The following is a 21935-nucleotide window of genomic DNA, read 5'->3' as shown; positions in this document are numbered from 1 at the left end:
TGATTTTTATGGAATAATATAGTTAAGTCTATTGTTCTGTCACTTTGGTCCTCCCCCCCCCCCCCCGAAATATCAGTTTATTAAATTTGTCGCTAATACCCTCACTGTGGTAGAACAAAGTTCATCAATTAAAACTGAATGAATTTTTTTCTTTTTTGGCTTAGCAATGAAAAAGTTCCAAATTCTGAAACGAAGCTGGCCCGGAAGAGATCTCCACAACTTAATAAATCCGATGGCAAAGTTATGACGTTCATTCATTCATCAATTACAACTGCATTCTTTTATACGGTGCTTTCTTAAACAGAAATATTTCTTGAGAAATAGGATTTTCTGGATGTTATGACGAAACGAATCTTTGGGGAAAAAAATGTTTGTTTCCTCCAGGAATCGAATCCGGATCCTCTCGCATACCGGGCAAGTGCGCTAATACACTAGAGACACAATCCTCATTCCTTTATAACACTCGTTGTATCAGTGTGAAGCACTGAGAGGAGACATTGCAGCCTCCCTTAATAAGGGGTTTGGTGTGCACGCAAATTTTCCAAAAAGCACATTTTCCAATTTTTCAATTTTTAAATACTATGAAATTTTTTGCTTCCAACTGTGTTTAAGTTTTTGCTCTACCTGTATTAAAAATATTTTTAATGTATTTTTACATTAACTGCTGGCACAGACATTGCACATGCTAATGTTTCCTCACTAAAATGCGTTTTTCTCAAAACTATGTTTATTGTTAGATAAGGAACATTTTTTCGAACACCGCTCATTCAAATGTATTGAAACTTTGTATGTCTCTCACCACTGTAGTGTGTTACACACTTTAACACGAGTATTTTTTATTAATTATTTTAAAATTTTTTTATGGAACCTTGTTCCTAATAAAACGAAGTTAGTATTACTTCGGTTTATTAGGAACAGTGGTAGTGGTGTCGTAAGGAGTTGTTTCCTGACAGGGTTGTCAATACATAAAATAGCTTACCATCCGTTGTCGCAAATTTTATCATAATACACGATTCAAAAAAATAATCGTGAAAGAAATCAAGAAAGAATCCATTCTTATATATAAATGATGACAAACACATTTTTACGGGTACTGTTTCATTTTTTTCTCAAAGTTTTCTATTAGTATTTGTTTAATTTTGGGTTTTACTAAATTTTTAGGTATAATCAACATCCGTATTTTTATGGAATTTTTTTTTCTCTTCGAGCCATCTTGTTGATTAATTTGCCCGCGTTGTGGCATTTGAATTTAAATTTATTTTTATTTGATATACAGAAAAATGACTTTGTTTTTAATATCAATACGTGTATTTTTTTTTTTTTTTTTTTGAATAGGAGGACTGGATCCTAATCAGAAATATAAAGCTATGGAACGTTTAAAAAATTTATTGCTGAGAAAGTTGGGGGATTCTTATGATCATCTACCTTCACTGATTTTAGCTCTACTGGCCGAGTGTCACTACGACCCGGAAGAAGCTAACAGAAAAATTCGATCAGGTTCGTTTTTTTAGATTATTATTTTAAACTATTTTTAATGGTATTCAATAATTAAAGAAAGGTAACAAAGGAGGAAGTTCATGTATGGTAAGGTGGAGATATATTGGTAAGTTTTTCGCCGAGTTCTATGGAAATTTCTATGACTAATTAAACCTCATGGTTCGTTTGTTTTCTTACCGACAATATGATTTGAGACTTATCTAAAAGTTACTCCAAAAAGTCACGTGAAATAAACTAAGTATTGAAATCATTGCAACTTGCTTGGCATGGCAGTGATTTTGATGCAGTGTTTTTTGTTTAGGTTTCTTTAGTATATATTTTTTGAAGAATCAAATTTCATCTCGAAACAATGGACAGATTTCAAAGGTTAACGTGAAAAAATAATTGTTTTAATTTTTTAATCATTTGAAGTGTTAGTTATTGTTTTGCGGAAATGTGTCGAAAATAGTGTCAGATGATATGGGAAAAGCAAGTCATTCGACTGGATTTCTGTTTCTATTTTGGTGAGTTATGGATAGAACTAAAACAACTAGAATAATTATAGTGAATTATTATAATATAGTTCTCTATGTATGGATACGTGATAAATTTTAAAAAAAAAGAGAGAGAACGGATATATTGCATAAATCATGCACTTGTTTGGACTTAATTAACAAAGCAATAATGATATTAACGAAAGAGCTACGACAAGGTTTGACAAACCGAAAAAAAAAATTTAGTTGCAATTTTTTAGGTGCAAATTAGGTGCCGAATTTTTTAGGAGCGAAGCCTGGTTTTCTCTCAAAGAGAGCGGTCCGAAATGATACTTTTTTCGACTTTTCCTAATGTTTCACACACTGTTTCACACACACATGACAGCACACTGTCATGAAATCAGAAAACTTTGTGTCACCCTTGGACTTTACTTCAGCCATTCAAACAAAAATTTAAGGCGTCAATACAGATTTTCTACTCGTCATGGTGACTGATGCCTGGGATTTGTGAAGCCGTGCGCTATAATGAATAGTAAGACTGGTTTGTTTTTTTTTATGTTTGCTAAGAACTAAAGATAAGAAACCCCTATTACATTGTGTAAAAAAAATAGAGACGACATGAGCTCAATCGGCAAGATTCGGCTTACATTTTAGTTTAAGAACATTCCAATTTCACTTATTGTTCAAAAATTTTATAACGTATGTTCATTTCTATAGAACTGAAGTAATAGTCGTAATCGTATTCTTTTGGGGAAAACTGATTCCGAGTAAAGCACCGTCCATTTTGTCAATCGGACGTGACTTTCCGGGGAAAAATCACGTGATCGAAAGACAAAATGCTGGAATAATTACGATTTTCCAGATTGGAATACATGTGTTTTAGAATCGTTATCAGCGTTAAGTACTCGAAAGAGCGAAAAAGAGAGCACATTTACTTTTTTCTTAACCTTTCAAGTGGGAAACTCGTTAAATTGTTTCGGGCACATACTCCATTAGCGCGATTTTTCGCTTTTATCATAGCTATTAGTGTTCGAAAGCACATCAGGAAATAATCAAGGCTATCAATTTAAGTTGCAGGGTAGGTAATTGTCGATTTTTGAAAGAGGAGCACGATCGAATTATACTGTATTGTATCCCCTTAGGCAGTCTTGTCCTCATCTTTCATCTCTAACCGTTTTTTTTTCTTAATGACTTCTCTTACATTTCCTGTGATACAACATCAAAGAACCCTGATCTTAACAACATTATTATCTTGTAGGATGCTCTTTTTAATTGATTCCTTTCTAGATTTTAGAGAAATTTTTCTTTGTCTGCATCGTTCTCTCTGTTTCCGCGGTTTCCAGCCCGAGAAACGCCGGTTGTTCAATCATAATATAGGAAGTGCTGGGATTATGAAATAGTCGGGTAATATGGAATATACCGGGTTTTCTCTCCGCCTTCAGGTGTGGCCGTTAAAAGGAACAGTGACAAAACTTCAAAATATCCCCATGATGTTATAGACTCAGTGTCACTCCATCACTACAGCTGCTTATAGAGGGACATTCGTTTTTCTACATCCAGAAATTTACTCAAGCAAGTTTTCAAAAGTGTTGTGCCCAATAATTTTAAACTAATCAAAATATACATCACAACTGTTGTATTTTATTGTGCTGTGCGCATTTTTATTTATATATATATATTTTTTTTTTTTGCTAGCGATTCTTCAGGTTAGATGAGACGTTATTTTTTTAAAGATGATGTGTTGGACAATATGGAATATCACAAGTATCATCTGAGTCGGGCTAGAAAATCTTTTCAAGATGGAAATTTTAGTAAAATAGCAAAGGAGAGGTCTAGAAATAATGTGTCCTATTTCTCTGCGAGGCCACCTTAACTGCTTTGGGGTAGAGAAAGAATATTGCATCTGTGACTCTTGAAAAAAGAGCACGACACTATCACATCATCAATTACAAAAACAAACGATGAAAATTGTCATAGACTAATTAAATCTTGTTTTTGATCAATTCGAATTTGTTTTCTTCATTTTGAACCCCCTGTTCCATATTACTCCCTAAAAACGCCTTTTTAAATGCCCTTTTTCTCAGACATATCATTTATTACTAAATACTGTACACTTGTCAATGCAACGACTGAAATCCAAGTTTTATAGAAATATAGGTTTCAGGTTTCTATCATGTTTTAAATTGGAATAATCGAAAAAATAAAAGTGGTATTCCATATTATCCCCACTATCTATATAAAGGGAATGTGTTTCTAAAAACTCTTGTGGGATCAATTAAAATTTCATTTATTTTTCTATAGCAGCCATTCAGGAACTTGCAATCAACATCACTCGCATAATTACATATTAAACATTTCACTTATTTATTTGATTCAACTGATGCATTTACAGCTACTGTAGATGTTTGTTTTTAATTGAAGGGTATTTACTTTTGACGTAACTTGTGTCAAATACAGGGCTTTGTGTTATGGAATACAACAATTACCATCTATCGTTTTGAGGTAAATAAATAAGAAATATTTATATTTTGAAAATTTCCTAGTTACTTGAAATGAGGGAAAAGCTTAGTTAATTCGAATACAAGTGAGAAAAAATATGGATATAGAGTACATTCAGATAATATGGAATACAGAAATGAATTACCTTTTGGGTTTGATAATACAATTGAATAATCGGCGTTAGATTAACCCAAAATTCCAGAAAGAACATGGCTATACGCGTTTCGGAACTATATGAAGTTCCTTCATCAGTAGCAGAAACAAAGAACAAGAAAGAATCGAAAGAAAACTTTCTTGTTCTTTGTTTCTGCTACTGATGAAGGAACTTCATATAGTTCCGAAACGCGTATAGCTGTGTTCTTTCTGGAATTTTGGGTTAATCTAACGTCGATTATTCAATTGTAATATGGAATACCCTTTTTATTTATTTATTTTTTATTATTATTTCAATTTGAAACATGATAGAGAAACCTGAAACCTTAAAGATTTAATGAGATTATGACAATGAAAATTAAAATTTCATCGTATGTTTCTTGTAATGGATGTGCTGGTGTCATAGTCTATTTGCAAGAGTCACAATTGCAATATTCCTAATCTTCCCCAAAACCGTCAAGGTCAACAGGACACATTATTTCTAGACACCTTTCCTCTTTTACCTTAGTAAACTTTGCATTTTCAAGAGGTATTCTAGCCCAACTCGGAAAATGCTTACAGTATTCCACATTACCCGATACACCATCTGTGAAAAAATAGCGTTCCATCTACCCGGAGAGAATCGCAAGCTAAAAATTAGCACCGCGCAATAAAATAAAACACTTTTATGCCCATTATGCTTAGTTTCAAATTAATGGACACATTTCCAATAATTAATAAACACTTTTGTAAACTTGTCTGAGTAAATTTCAGGAAGTAGAAAAACAAATGTTCTCTTATAGCAGCCGTGGTGATGGTGATTACACTAACTCTATAGCATTATGGGGTCATTTTTCAACAGTACTTTATCACTATTCCATTTGGCGGTCATACCAGAAAACCCAGTACATTTCATATCACCCGACTATTACATAATACCCGAATGTTCTATATATACGTCTATAAGATGTGTTTTTTTTCACAAACAATTTATTTTTATTTTTTTTTATTTTTTCCAAGTGCATAAATTAACGCCGTAAATGTGAAAAACCAAATGATTAGAGAAGGTTGTACGTATAAATTACCACATGTGCCATCTGGTGTAAAACTTTTCCTGGCTTTGAGCCATAATTTATTCCGTATTGAAAAAGAGTTTTTTTCTTCTATCTTTTGAAAGCCTTGAAGCCGCCGCAGGTTAAAAGTCGGCTTCAAGGCTTTAGAAAGACTTTTCAATTTTAACCTGTAGCTCAAGTTTATGGAATGCTTGGGCGTTTCGTTCGTTTATTTGCTCGTAAAGTAGTCACCTTGTCTTTGGGCGCTTGAATTATATGTACGCCATGATTGCATTTCTCTTTTGCACTTTCCACCACACAAATTTATCGGATGATTCTTTTTCTTTTCTTACCACACCCGCCTCTTGAGATGAGAACATCAGGACGGATTCCATAGTTGGATTTTTTTTTCTTTTTGGTATTATCTGTGATTTATTTTTTGAATGTTTGAATCTTTTATTTTCCTTCTTTTTTTTTTTACATTGGGTATCGCCTTCTTCCCAACCTTGTTCCAAGTGTTGCGTGATGAGATGCTCTATATTATTATTTTATGCTGTTTCTCTCCTCACGCAGTTGGATCCATCGTCACGTTTTGCCAAATAATTCACTATTTAGACACATTAAGCCTTTTTAATCCTTAGACATTCGTCAGCGATCATAAATAGAAATTTATAGTCTTTTTTCCTATTACATTGCATACTGCTGCGGTATATGTTACTTTTCCAAACTCTGTGAATTTGGCCATAATTCGTATTTATTATGATGTACAGAGTATATGATTTCGTATAGTACCGGGAAATTTTCATTATCCATTCTCATGGAAAATCGCCTGCTTACGTTAGTATTGTGAATACTCGTCTTTTTGAACGGTATCATTCATGAAAAGCTTCTGAAATTATTGATGCAATAAAGCAATGTCATCTGGTCATTATATACAACATCACTATTTTTGCGACCTCATTCCGATCAATGCTCAGGTAAGTGGAACATTTGCATGTAAGTCTAGAAAGATGTGCTACGTTTCGTTATTTGTCTCCCGATGCAATGACCAAACCAAGAAATATTATTTTTAATAATTGGTATAGGGGAAACATGCCTAATATATATATCACACCTATTTTCATTCTCAAGTTGCTGGATTGCTCAAAAAGGGGGAAAGGATTGATGGAATATGTTCGTAGACAAAATGTGTTTTTTGCCCATAATGATATTAAATTATGGAAATATCGATTTTTTTGGGGGGAGAAATAGACTAACCTCGATATCACTATCTTTATAGCAGTGTTATAAAGATGAACCATCTTTATAGCACTGGTGCAACCAGTGCACCAGTGCTAAAGTTAAAGTTGCACACCTGTGCAACTTTAACCTAATATTGCACAGGTTGGGAGTACAAAAATTTTGTCTCGGATTTGAAATTTATAGTGAGAAATAGTTGCTTGGAACTTGGAAATGTTGCTTCTTGGCTGAGGAACTTTGTATAACTTACCAGAAATTCTAGTTATATCAGCATCTTTCTTTTCTAATTAAACATTTAGAAAACGCTTGGATCAAATTTTAGAGCTAGACTCAAATTAACAATTGCAAACAGGAAATAACTCCGACTAACACCTGCTTGATTTAAAAAAATAGGGGAAAAAAGGTAAATTTAAAAGAATACATGAAAGTAATCCAAATATTGTATCTAATGGTATTTGGACTACTTTATGAGTGTGATATTAGGCACATCACCACCAAAGAAATGACCTCTTCAGACGGGTTTAGCTACATGAGAAGTTCATCGAAACTTGCCTTGAATCAACTTAGGGGGGAACAAGAGTAATATTTCGATCACACTTCAAAACTTTTGCTAAATACCTAGATATTTTTAATATGTAGCTGAAGCAATATATCTTTACAATGAAAAATATTTTTCATGAGTCTGAAAAAAATATAAAGTTACAAGTCTCAACACAACACATCCGCACTGTATCAGCGACAACTCAGAGCTGACTAGTTCATGAAAGAACAAGTTGAAACAATGGCCACTATATGTTCCAGCACCCATTCACATCACTTGAAAACCAAGGGGTGCGGTATTAGGCACGTTCACCTCATTAAAAAAAACTCATAAACCTATTTCATTAGATATTTTCCCCTCGAATATGTTACTAATGGCAAGTAAAATGTCTGAGAGAAGAACCGGAGCGAATAAAAAACATCGCTAGTCTGTGTTCTACAAGATTTACATTATCCGGTAGGTATTAGAAACTTCTTGCGCATGATTCAGATCTGATCAGAACAGCAGATCATGAGTGTCGATAAATTCAAATTTTTTGTATCAGGTATGTCTGTCTGTTTTAGAAGACGAGCCAAACTCAGAATATCCATCAAGAATCATTCGACTAAGTGGTATGCAAGATTTAATTGAATCACAGGTATGTACAAGTTATATTTGCATTGTTAACTTAATATTATATCAAAATTATCTGATATCTTTAAGCAAAAAAAATGTTCATTATGTAAGTGAATTAAATTAGAGTAAAAAGAATTTTAAAATATATTTATATTTAAAATGAATTATTTAAACCCTTACTGTAGGTCACCGAATGTTTTAAAATGCAGAAATTTTTTAAAAATTGTTATCATGTAATTTCTGGCAATGTCAATTGCGTAAAATGGCCTTTGTAGACAAATTTCTCCATTAACCCTTCAAGTGGCAATTAGAAATCAATAGACACCCCTCCACCTTTAAAATGGAATAACTTTCTTTAATAAAGTAGGCTTTCTTCCGATTTTCAGCAGGTGCAAACTAAGGGGTATAGGGAAAAGTTTTCCATTGAGAAATCAACTTACAAAATATCTGGGCTTGTCAATGCCAAGATAAGAGGTCTTTACGGAGTTATTTGCCTGTTAAAGGGTTAAATAATGATAAAAAAATGTGAGTATAGTTTTGAACGGGGTACGCTGTGTCCTTTAAGTATGTAATGAATAATAATTTTAAGATATTTACATATCGTTTAAATTGTTATAATAATACTACTATAAAGATGATACACCGGAGTTTTTATAAATTTCAATACTGCGTTCTTGTCATTCCCATAATGCAAATATCTTGATAGGCTAGTTAGTATCTGATACGATTTTGCGAACAATCACATAAGGAATATCACAAAAAGTGTCCGAAACGGATACAAATTCAATGTAGATTCCAAAATTAAAATAAAATATGGAAAATGATAAGAATGAAAAAGAAATTTCAGCTTCGATAGTGACACCTCAATAAAATGATAATTGGAGGAAATATTGAAATTAAAATTTCTGTATGAGTTTCACTAAAAAAACAAGTTAATTTTGTAGTGAAGTTTGCTCCTCTGTTTATTATACTGAAAGAAATTCACCTGGTAACATTTGAATAAAAATTTGCTGAGAGAGAGATTAATTTTTGATTTTTTTTCACGTCTTCTCTCGACGTCCTAAAAGTTTTTCAGACAAAAAAAAATTGGCAAAATCAACAATTTCATTTATCGATATCTCTGTAAATTTTTATGCAAACTCTCTCTCTCTCTCTCTCATCATGGGATGGATTTCTTTGAGTGTCGTAAAGAAAGGCGCACAAGTTTTGTTAAGGGGTGTCACGACCGTTAAAGTCGAATTTCCGAAAATTACTTCAAAAAATATTTCATTCAATTGCAAATAGAATGTAAAAAATGTCGTGTCAATTGGTTGATTTGTGCTTTCATAATAGAAGAAAGAAATAATGAATAAAATAGAATGAATGAATCTATACAGTGTAAACGTATACAAGAAAAAAACATATTCTCTATTCTATATAACGCTATTCTCTCATATTGCAGTTTTTGAGCTCACATCCGTAAGACTAAAAAACTAAAAAAAAAAACCCCGAAAATTCTGAAAATTTTGCAAAAATGTTTATTCGACGTGTTAATAACTTTAACTGCTTCATTCTGCATTAGTAGAATCTGGACAATCATTATGACGTTACATGTGGAGAGAATGGAGGGAACATACTTCAGCAATCTTTCTACACTTTTCGTAAAAACTTTTTTTTCGTCTTTCATCCGCATCATTCTGAGTAAAAATAGACTCATGCATGCATTTCCACTTTCCAGTCAGTTAAAGGTACTCCCTCTACAAGATTTGTATCTTTATAAACGCTTAAAAATGTTTTATAAAAGAAGTAGCCCATTTCAATTTAAAATTACGTGAATCTGGAATAAAATTTAGACGTCATACTATACAGGCACCAAGGAAAAATAGAACTCGTTTCTAAAATTTTTTCCTTTATTTAGCTCCTGAAATACTTAATTTACTTGTTCAGTTAATAAGTGAACAATCTTCATCTACATTTTTCTGAAAATTCAAAATCTTAGTTGTTAACTGAAGAAAATTTAAATGATTTATTTGGCATTGTAATCTAATGGCATTGTAATTTTCTTTTATCTTGCATAAGTCGTTGAATTCCGATTTTTTTGTTCATTCCTGTTGCCATTTATTTCTTATTGTTAGTATTATATACATGTATATGTACAGGGTGGACAAAAAGTACGTAGAAATTTTAAATATTAATAAAAACCGGAAAAATAACCGAAATAAAAAATGGCTTGCAGGGTTAGCATCGCTAGGTCTTGGGAATTTTTTAAGACAGGAAAAAAAATAACTAAAAAAACAACCGATAGGTAGCGCTGGTACAAGCGACTTTGGTGGAAATATGCAAATGAGACGGTTATAAGAACTTGCGCTCCTAATCCACAATCAGTTCACCGTTGTAAACCGTATATGTGGATCTGCTGCACTCTGCCGTTGCTGGATTTGTGACTCGCCTGCAATATGTTATCCCCTGTGGTGGTGGTCATGTGGAACATGACCTGCTGTTTATTACTGCTGTAATAAACGATTTGGAGGCATTCTGTTCGTTATTTGCGTATATTTTCTTTGACTTGTGTACGTCTGCGCCACCTATTGGCTGTTTTTGTTACTTTTTTTCCTGCCTTAAAAAATTCCCGTGACTTAGCGATGCTAACCCTGCAAACCGTTTTTTATTTCGGTTATTTTTCCGGTCTTTATGAATTTTTAAAGTTTCTACGGACTTTTTGCCCACTCTGAATATATATATATGTGTGTGTGTATGAATTTTTTCTTTTTTTTTCCTTTCGTTATCATTTTTACCGACAAACATGTATCAAGAGATGGTATTTTTTCGGCCTGAAACATACTGAGACTCATACAAAAACGCCAACTGGGGCGAAAATTTCTGTAGTTAAGAGGCTGCTGACACAACTCAGCGCTTCACGCTACTAATGCGCGTTTTATGAGGAATTGAAAAGTGTCTCTGGTGTATTGGTTAGCGCACTTACCCGGTATGCAAGGGGGCCAGGGTTCGATTCCCGGCGGAGACAAATCACTTTTTTTTTCCAAATATCGGTTTCGGCATAACATCCAGAAAATTCAATTCTCAGTAAACATATATCAATTATTGTTTTTGTCGGCTCACAAGCTTCCTTAGCCCCTAATTGTTTTGTGTCTATATTTCAACTGACTAAATAACATTACCTCATCTTAAAATGGACCTGGGATTTATACATGAATTGACCAACTGACAAATATTTTTTTAAAAACGTTGAATTTATACTTTTGAAATTTATATATTCTTTCTAACATAAGTCAAATAAACATTTCTGCAAAATTTTCAGAATTTTTGGGGCCGTAGGTTTTTTATGTTACGGATGAGCGTCAAACTGCAATCTGTGAAAATCGCGTTCAATGTGTTTTTTCTCGTATGCGTTTAAGCTATATATATAATTCTTTCTCTCTTTTATTATAAAAGAACGAATTAACCGATTGGCACGAAATTTTTAGCAATTTATTTGCAATTGAATGAAATATTTTTTGAAGTCATTTTCGAAAATTCGACTTCAATGGCCGTGACACCCCTGAACTGCCATTTTTTATTTATTTAGAGCCGTATTGAAATTTAAAATTTTGTAATTTCTCCTAATTTATTATTTTACGGAAGTGTCACTATCATAGTTGGATGTTCAGTTGTTTAATCCTTTTAGAGATACTCTTCGTGAAACGACCCCACATGCTTCCCAATGTTTTTTCATACCGTATATGTTTACTTATACCAGTTTGATGAATTTAATATTTACTCAATGATAGGTACGGAAGAACTGCTGCAAGAAATGAATATGATTCTCGGGATGGATCCAGATTATGTCGATGTAAATTTTTACACCGATGATGACGATGAAACTGATGAAATCTCTGATGAAGTTGAACTTGACGAAGACGATGAAGGAGATGAAACCCCTGATGAAGTTGAACTTGACGAAGACGATGAAGGAGATGAAACCCCTGATGAAGTTGAACCATGTCCAAGATCATTAGAGTAAAAGAAATGGACTCGAAAATGAGCATAAATTGCTTATAAATATGCAGGGTATCCAGAAAGTTCGTCCTTACGCATGCCTTTGCCTTCTCAACCGTTGGTGGTAGACAAAAACTTTCAATCGCAAAAATATTTTAAAATGAAGTTAAATATTTGTATTATAGTAATTTTACATAAATAAATTAATTTTTGAAACAATCACAAAATTTTTAAAGGTTTATTACGGTGCCGGAAATAGAAGGGAGCAGGAGTGGTAACTGCCCCGTGCGACAAAATTTAGGGGACGGCAGTTTTAGGTGAGAACAAAGAACACCGTTATAAAATTATCTATTTTTGAAGTTGAAGGGGTGGCAAAATCCTGTTTGCCCTGGGCGCCTAAAAACCTAGTTATGGCCTTGGTTTATTATGTTCTCCCAGTCTCTAATTATAATCAGAGAAAGCTTGTACTTGCAATAATATGACAAATGAAACAAGTTTTCCGACATATTTGAAAATTAATTTCAAAATTTAGATTTTTTTTTCATTTTTTGAAATCCTCCATCAAACTTCAAAATTTAATATATCTGTATACAGGGTGTCCTTTAAGCAGGGTCGTAACTAAGAATTTTTGCCGCACCCCACAACTTTAAAATTCGATAATTTTATAACACACACGGTGTTCTTTATTCCTACCTAAAACTGTCGCCCTCCAAATTTCTCCAGCCTCGGCAGTTGCCCCTCCCCTCCTCCCTCTAGTTCTGGCCCTGCTGTAAGTCCTAATTCGGCTTTTATCTCATCAACTGTTTGATGTAGAAGTATAATTTTTGTTTAAAAATGCGCAAAATGTGTTCAAAAATCAATCTGTACCAGTTTCGAGAGTGAAAATACAATGTGTCATAAAATAACAAAAAATCTAAATTTTTATGCGGCCTCCCCCCTATACTCTAACTTCCAATTAGAAAGTTGTTGCTCTGTCTTCCTGAGGCCAACAAACAGAATGATATAAGTCGTACGCAATGAAACTTTTTTATTTTACATATCTCCGAAAGGACAAACTGTTTCAAGACATAACAACTGGGGAAAACATATAAGAAAAAATATGTATTAATTCTTAATTATTTATTAAAATAATTAATAATAATAATTTATTAAAAATTAATTTGTTCGCGGAAATGCACCATAATGTGAATATTGAAGCTTTGTCTACAACCAAAGTTTAAGAAGGAAAAAGCCCGGGTAGAACTTTATGTACATGCTGTATATATGATTATGATGTTTTATATTACGACATAATTACTTTTAATGAAGATTTTTTAATGTACCGTCGGTATATTTTGATATTACCCGTATTTTTGTTTGGATGTGATTGTTTTCTAACAGTGCTAGAGTGACTTATAAGAATCGTACAAAAAATAGTATAAATATTTAATCCTGTATTTAAAATCAGTTGATGTTTAATAATCAGAATTACTTAGCTCGGTGTTTCCAAAAGTGGACAATATCCCCCCCCCCCCCGGAGGAGATGAAAGGATCCGGGGGCGGTAGAAGTTTTGGGCTTAGTATAGAATCCTATGGGTTGACTTGAGTTTTGCCACAATGACCAAAAAAAATTTAAAACAAAACGGCGATGGAGCAAAAATTTGGAAAACTATGGTTTACATCATACAATACTCAACCAATTGCCCGCGCGTCAAATGCGGCTGACGACAAATAATCAAACCATTCAATCACAAATACAAATACAAAGGCCACAACAGACAAAATGCCCAACGAGGTGATTGAAAGAGATGTCCATAAAAAATACATATCTAAACTATACCAAAAATACAGCAACCCAATAAGAGCAATAAAAAGTTAATAATTATGATAAAATATAAATATACTGTCCATAAAAAATTATGGGGTTACCTCACAAAAGATTATCCGATAACTTAAGTGTGTCCCGTGACACATTTTCAGATAATTTAAGCTGCCCCCTCCCATCCCACAAATCCAAACCATTTAAGCTGCCAATGGCACATATCCGGATCAATCAAGTGACCTGAAGTACATTTCCAAATCACTTGAGTGACCTGCGGCGCGCTTCCAGTTCACTCAAGATGGCGCATGGTACATTTGCAGATAACTCGAGTGGCCAGATCACTTAAGCTCCCCGCGGCATTTTTATAGATCACTTAAACAACCCGCAGCATTTTAATAGATCACTTAAGATCTTGACATATTTCCAGATCACTTAAGTGGATATTGACGTATTTCCAGATCACTTAAGTGGATCTTGACATATTTCCAGATCACTTAAGTGGATCTTGACATATTTCCAGATCACTTAAGTGGATCTTGACATATTTCCAGATCACTTAAGTGCTTTGAAGCCATGTCCAGATCATTCAAATAAATCCAAGCGCATTCCCAGATGACTCAAGTGGCCCGCGGCACATTTTCAGCTCACCTGAGTAACGTGAGGCACATTTTTAGATAACTCAAGTGACCCGCGGCACATTTTTGGATCACCCGAGTGGCGTGAGGTACATTTCCAGATAACTCAAGTGGCCCGCGACTCGTTTCCACACAAACAAATGAAGTGACCCTCACTCTCAAAAGGGCACCCTTGGTTTACATTAATGGTTGACGTTTATTGATATCTGAGGGCTGAATACGAATGCCAGTATTCATCATCTGTGCCATATTATGAATAAATGCGAATATCGTTTCTGCGAAAACGCAAAATATAAACGTAAAACGACCAAAGAACATTTTTTTCGAAAACTTCACAGTTATTCGCAAGGTTTGGGTGTTTCGTAAAATATCGTATTGAAGCTCGTTGTAAATTCCTATTTTGCTTTTTAGAAACCATATTTAATGGATATAATATCTTAATGAACATGATGTCGTTTTTGTTTAAAGTGACAAGATTCGTTTTTCATTTATATTACAGTATATATATATGATAAATAAATTCTTTTTATGAATTTCAATTTCTGTTTATAAAAGAACATAAGAAAAATTTATATCCTTTGAAACGCATCGATTGTACTTTATTTAATAATAACAGTATATTAAAATGATATATTTGTTGTTAGTGAATAAGTGATTTATTTACGCACGGCTGTGGCAATAGTCCACGTCATGAAAAGCACATCGTACTGTATGGAAATGAGTTTTCAATAACTTTCTTCGAATCAGTTTCTACCGGAGCTGTAAATTTCATAGAGATATTCAAGTTTCATGAGTATTAAAAATTATTAGAATTTTTCACAGTAATACAATCAAACTCGGTTGTAACGGCATTGAAGATATCGTGAAACTACATCGAGGTTTTTTTAAGGTACTCGTATGAAGCATATAATCAGATTCTATGATGAAATAGTCGATTTGGTCTTTTACAAGCTTTGTTAATTTTTGCATTATTTGTATCAACCCTCAACAGAACACGCCTTTGAAATCTGATTCACGATAAAAACGAAAAATATGAGTTTTGTTTTTCCACGATGGATTTCTTAAAATGAGCTTTGAAGTAAATTATAGAAGTTCTTTCAAATAAGACCAGAAAGAGATACTATAATGAATACATTGATTAAACAGAGTTGGGGGCCCTGATGCTTGGAGATATAGTTGCCAGAACCCACAGGGACTGAGGCTATTTCATCACCACCCCCCCCCCACTAATACATTGTTTAAGGAGGCCAAACTCCCTTACAATGCAACGCACCCCTCCCCCTCCGGCGAACAAGCTTGAGTCCCGTATATTCATAACGACTGGCAACTTTTAACCCCCCCTTCCATAAATGTTTTCTTCATGTTGGCACCTCTGCTTGGCAGAAAAAAAAATCAATAACAATCCGCTGATCCTAGGAACTCTGCTAAATGAATGGAACCTGAATAATGAGGGAATAATCATGCCACAAATGCTGTCGTATTTATCAATAGAGAAAGTAGTCATATCAATATCTTGAGCTCAAATTCTAATAATTTCTTGAAAAAACTCCGCGAAAACGAAAGCAAAAGTGCAAAAAAAATATGTCGTTGTATCCGAAGTCATTGCATTTCGTTTACGTCAAAAGCGAGGTATATTGCATTATTCTCTATGGGATCAGGTGGTTTTTGACATCGAAGTCGTTATAACCTAGTATGTCTGTATAAGACGGAAAGTTTGAATCTGTTAAAAATTGAATAAATTTGAAGTACCGTAATTTCGCCGATGGAATAAGTAGCACCTAAAAATATAAGGCTACAGCAGCGGTTCCCAATTGGTTGTGTTTAGATCCCAGGAGTCCACGGCCCGATTGTAGAATTATAAAAAAAATTAATGATTTTAAAAAAAATCAATACAAATATATTACTTAAAAATAAAAATTTTAATTAAATCAACGTGCAAAAGCACCGTTGAGACTATAGTAGTAATATTGTTATGATTTGACAAAAATTGCACTTTTACGACACCTCTCGATAGAAGTATGAAACGTTGTTGTAGTTCTTTTGCAATCCATTAGATGGCATCGCTATCTCATTTACTAGTATACTGGATATAATGTCGTCCATTGTTCGAGAATATTCTCTCGATGCTGTAGTTTGTGCTTCTATGGGGAGGGGATCCATGGCAGACACCAAGATTCCCTAGGGTCCACGATTAAAAGTGGGAGCTACGGCAGGCATCAAAATTTCTGGGGGTCTACGACTAAAAGTATTTGGGAACCGCTGGACTAAAGAAAAAACGTTTTCTGTAGAAACGGCGCAACTTCCTACACGCTGTACGTTATTTAATGACAACAAGAAACAGAAGTAAGTTTGTCGTTTGTTAAAGATCCTAACTTGCACTTCTCCCTTTTGGATTTTATGTCATATTTAGTTGTTCAAATGACTGCCAGTTCTTTATCCAAATGTATATGCTTTGACTAATCATCTTTGAAATCTCTGCGTATGTAATAAACAAGACTTGTTGTACTCCAAGCAGAGCAGTTGGACTGCTGTAATAGACAGCCACGCTCCAAGCAACTTATGGTACGAAAAAGGGGATATATCGTAAGGGCTGTTGCATCTTTGAAGTCGCGCTTGCCTCCTTGGCTCAGCGGGCGTGGTCTGTGTGACATCGTGGACCGATGCTTTTTTTAGCAAACGACATCATCACATAAAACGTGCATAGCATATGTGGGGCATAGAAATCGCCAATTCTGAGCCCGATCATTTCTTTTCCTCACAACGATGATACTGGCACGAGCAGGGAATTTTTTTCCCCTGAATATATTCTGAGGGAAAATGGACTACTTACTGACGTCACAAGCAGACTGCGAAGTCCTTCTATCTCTAGGAGATGCTGGCGCACCACATAGTTCTGTCAGGGCAATGACGTCAGCTGGTCATGAAAATAGGTGAGAATCCCGGCTGAGACAAGATGACTTTCCTTTCCGAGTTCACCTCAGCATAATATAAAGAAAAATAAAATGTTTCCTTGATATCTTGGGCTGAGAAAAAGCCATCTATCTCTCTAAACCGTCCCACTTGGGGGCCAATTCCTAAAGTTAAGAGAGGCCACTAGTGTCTACTTCAGTGCCTCACGCCACAATGCGTGAAATAAGGTAGGCAGGGTCGTGTCTCCAGTGGTGTAGATGGTAGCATGCTTGTCCGGTATGCAAGAGGGCCTGGGTTCGAGTCCCGGAGGAGACAAGATGACTTTTCTTTCCGAGTTCACCTCAGCATAATATCCGCAAAAATAAAATGTTTCCTTACAAATTATAATATTTTAAGTGCAATAGTTGGTGAGATATTCGAATTTTGTTTCTAAGTACAATATCTGCTAAATATTTGAATTCAAAAATCGGAGAAAAGTTAGGGAAGGGCAGCATAAATGAGGGAAAGGAGCATTGTCCGTTAGTTTTTGCCGTTCTTTGATAACCTTTCTCTAATTTTTTGAATTCAAATATTTAGTAGATATTGTACTTAGAAACATAAAATGTTTCTGTTAGCCTCAAGAGATAAAGGCAACAACTTTCGAATTGGAAGTTACAGGACGAGGGGACAGTATAAAAATTTAGATTTTTAATTTTATGACAAACTGTATTTTCACTCTCAAAACTGGTACAGGGTATTTTTTGAACGCCATTTGAACATTTTTTATATTGGAATCATGCAATTGCAACGGACGGTTGATGAGGTAAAGGCCTCATTGCACTTACAGGACACCCTGTATATAGGTACATAATAAAAGACAACACGCGAATTTTAATCGGATTGAGAGATCAACTCCACTAAAATATTTTTAACTGCGATTACCTATTACCGATCGATTAACCGAACCGATTAATCGGACCAGCCGTATAATACGCATTCCCTGATTGTTTCGAGCAGCGTATCTCGCTGTTAATAAACAATTGAAAATTTTTTTTTTTGTTTTTTTTGGAAATGTAGTCCAGTTGAGAAAGTTAGTCATAGAAAGTCTCAAGCCTCAAAAATTCGATTAAATCCAGTTTCTCGAAAAGTCACGCGCCATATACAGTAGAAACCTGAAAGTACAAGACTATTTGTCAAAACTCGTTTTCACTCATGACAGGCAATATCAACAATTTTTTTGCCCTTCTTTGGTGTAGATTAATGAATAAAAATAGTTGTTGTACGCGTTATAGAAATCGTTTCAACCAAGAATATAATAGATTTCCACAACGGATGAGTAATGGCGCTTTTATTATTATTATTTACTTTTTTTTTGCATATTCGCTGGATTTCAGCGAGTGTCAGTTCGCACTTGAGAAGTAATATGTCTTAATGTCTTATCGGAATTTTTTTATTTTTTACAATAACAGCGGGTTTTTTTTTGTTTTTTTTTAAACTTGTTATCGTTTTGTTTCTTTTATCTTATCCTTAAAATGTTTATTGTGGCTATCTTATAAAAAGTTTCGGAATCTTTGTGATAAAGCGAAAATTTTATACGCTCGAGAAGAAATAAAATGTATTAGATACGAATAAAGCACAAAGTAAAAACTTAATTTCAGTGAAAAAACCCCTCCCTCGCTACAAAGATACTCGATAAATCCCTTTACAACGATATTTTTTCAAATCTTGTTTGGAGTCGCCTCTAGACTAATGTTAAACACCTCTCCACATACAACGATATGCTCTACTACGATATAAATCCCTCTATAACGATATTTTTAAAAAAGATTTTGAAACCGCTACAGCGATATTTTTTTATGTTTCGCTCAAAATCGTCTTGAATTTAATTTTAACTTCGTCCCTTGCTTTCATTCTTCCAAGAGCGTTTAATGACTTTGGTGTTTTGCGCCACGTGATCACTGAAAATGTTGATAAAGCTGTTGGTACTGTCACTTTGGCTGTAGGATACGAAAGTGAAATACGGTAAACTTTTTTACAGGGCAATGTGTATCTGAATAAATTTCATTAATCAACCAATTAATTACAATTTTTCGCGATGGGTGGAATACTTTAAAGCACTCTTTCTGATGATACTAACAACGCAGATTTGGAAAAGGTGCCAACAACAACATAAATTTGGTGGTGTGTGATGAAAATGATGTCTCTCGACAACGATAATCCTTCTACAACGACATTTTTTCTCGGAACTTCAAAATATCGTTACGCCGAGGTTGCACTGTATCTAAAACATGTCTTTCGTAAGTAAGGTAAGTGTGATTGATATGGCCAAACACATCCACACTCACACATGCTGAGCTTCAGTGATTTTTGCTGAAACCTGTATGAAAAATACTAAAAAATGGATAATATTAAAAAAAAAGTAATTCGAAGCGTTGTTAAAATAAAACAAAAATTAATATTCCGTGGTTTATCTGAACGGAAAATAACAAAAAATAGTTTTTTGGCCAATGAGTCTACCTTTTGACCATATTCCCAACAGGTGGAGGTAATATGGCCAATGAAGTCCTCAACGTACATATATCTCTAATAAATTAACAGGCATTTTCACAGAACTTATTGATTTAAAAAATTGATTCAACTAAGCGAACTTTTACCTAAAAATTAAATGCAAAAAGAAATATGTTTATAAAATAAATTTCGTAAGCTTTAACTAAATTAAATAATGAATCAGAAATTAAACATTTTTTAAGGGAATTAAGAGACACGTAAATCCTTTTTCTTACTTGTTAGTGAATAGAAATTGTGGAATGGAATCCTACAGACCTGGTTACATGAAATATTTCTGCCAAAAAAAAATTTACACTCGCACATGAATATAGCATACCTGACCGTAAAAGCAGCCTGCAAGCGGCAAGTTCAGAGGGTGTTGCAAATTTGAGGAATAAGTGGCCAAGAAAGTTTGTAACAATTAGAAAAGGGCGGCAAAATTTGTATAAATCTCAATAAATCCACTTCTGCACAGACAGCAAGGTCAGCAACAGCTAGGTTAGTGAGTAACCAAAGGAGTGGCCTATAGAGTTTGCAAGCACATGAGTGACCAAAAGAATGACTTAGACAGTGAGCAAGCATGTGAATCATCAAAAGAATGACTTAGACAGTGAGCAAGCATGTGAATCACTAAAAGAATGACATATAGAGTAAGGGACCAGGCCAGTAAGTGATCTAGAGCGCGTGCAAGCGTACGGAAAACAGTGACCTAGAAAGGGCGAAAGATTGTGAATGACCTATAGCAACGTTTCTCAACCGCCGGGCTTTAAGATCAGTCAAACCGGGCCGTGAGTGATTCATAAATTTAATTTCCCCCACTTATTTCCCGTTAAGTTTACGACTGGGTCTTCCACTCAAAAAAGTAATTCTACCGGACTGTGGGCTTCCAAAGGTTGAGAACCACTGATCTAGAGCATGTGTAAAAGTATAAATGATCAAAACAGTCACCTAGACCATGCGTAAACGATCAAAAGAGTGACGTATAACGCAAGAAAAAAGTCAGTGAGCGGTCAAAAAAGTGAACTAGAGCGTGTACAAGTATGCGAGTGACTAAAACAAGTGTGCAAGCACGGGAATGGCTAAAAGAGTTATTTGAAGAGTGTACGAGCATGGGAGTGACCAAAGACTAGAATGGGAGAAGGGCAACAAAATTTGTGTAGTCCACAGGCGGCAAAACCATAAATGCGCCTTTGTTTACACTATGTACACAACCAACACCACCTTTTTAGTCTACTAAAGCTCTCGTTGACACATCCCAATCGAGTTCGCAGGTATTTGTGTTTTAGTCAGATCATTTCTATGTCTGATACACGCAGATGTGGAAAAGGTAATCTCCCAGAATGTCCAAACCTGTTCAGCTGGATGCTGAGAGTCTTGCACTTAAAGAACGCGAGCTCTGAAAACATATATATATGATGCGTTTTTTTTTTAATTTTACATGAAATGGTTCAAAGAATTTCAGAAAGAGAAGTGTCAGTACACCTGAAAAATATTCCGAGGTGGACATGAGTTAATCAGGCTCTAGTGACAGTAATTCTGATAATGATTGGGGCAAAAATTCCAGACCACTTGACAAGTGACTTGCGGCGCAATTCTATATCACTTAAGTGACCCGCGGCACATTTACAAATCATTTAAGAAAGCCCATTCTTCGGGGAGAATGATGATAATTAGCCTTGAAGATCGCAGTTTCATTCTTTGATTTCAGATTGTAGCGATTAACTGTTTCATCGTAATCAGAAGCACATTTATGGTTTCGCCGCCCTTCTCCCATTCTAGTCTAATTTTTGTGACTACTCTTCCCTCGAATTACAATTACTTCCCTCCTGAAAGTACACCTGTGTCTCTAAGTCACTCTTTAGGTCACTCCCATGCTCACACACCAAGTCACTCTTTAGGTCACTCCCATGCTCACACACCAAGTCACTCTTTTAGTCATTCACGTGCTTGCACACTGTTTTGGTCACTCACACGTACTTACTCATGCTCTAGATCTTTCTTTTGGTCACACTCACTGACATGGTTCATTACTTTATAGGT

General features: G+C 34.6%; 1 protein-coding gene across 3 annotated transcripts in view; it reads left to right on the top strand.

The window, feature by feature from the left end:
* Window positions 1-21935, top strand: part of LOC149085353 (uncharacterized) — a 77624-nt gene that overhangs the window by 27012 nt on the left and 28677 nt on the right. For 2 of the 3 annotated variants that reach the window (XM_089233316.1, XM_089233319.1), the window contains exon 2: window positions 1336-1497. In XM_089233316.1, the coding sequence (XP_089089442.1) occupies window positions 1336-1497 (162 nt within the window). Of the gene's footprint in view, window positions 1-1335; window positions 1498-11815; window positions 15103-21935 lie in introns of those variants that run through there. The other variant, XM_089233317.1, reaches the window with a different exon arrangement.

This window comes from Pholcus phalangioides, unplaced genomic scaffold (assembly GCF_987345545.1).
Source record: "Pholcus phalangioides strain wild (caught in Gottingen) unplaced genomic scaffold, Ppha-v1.0 ptg000007l_1, whole genome shotgun sequence".
In the NCBI taxonomy this organism is placed as follows: Eukaryota; Metazoa; Arthropoda; class Arachnida; order Araneae; family Pholcidae; genus Pholcus; species Pholcus phalangioides.
The sequence above is the reverse complement of the archived record's forward strand: the minus strand, read 5'-3'. Positions and strand labels throughout refer to the sequence as shown.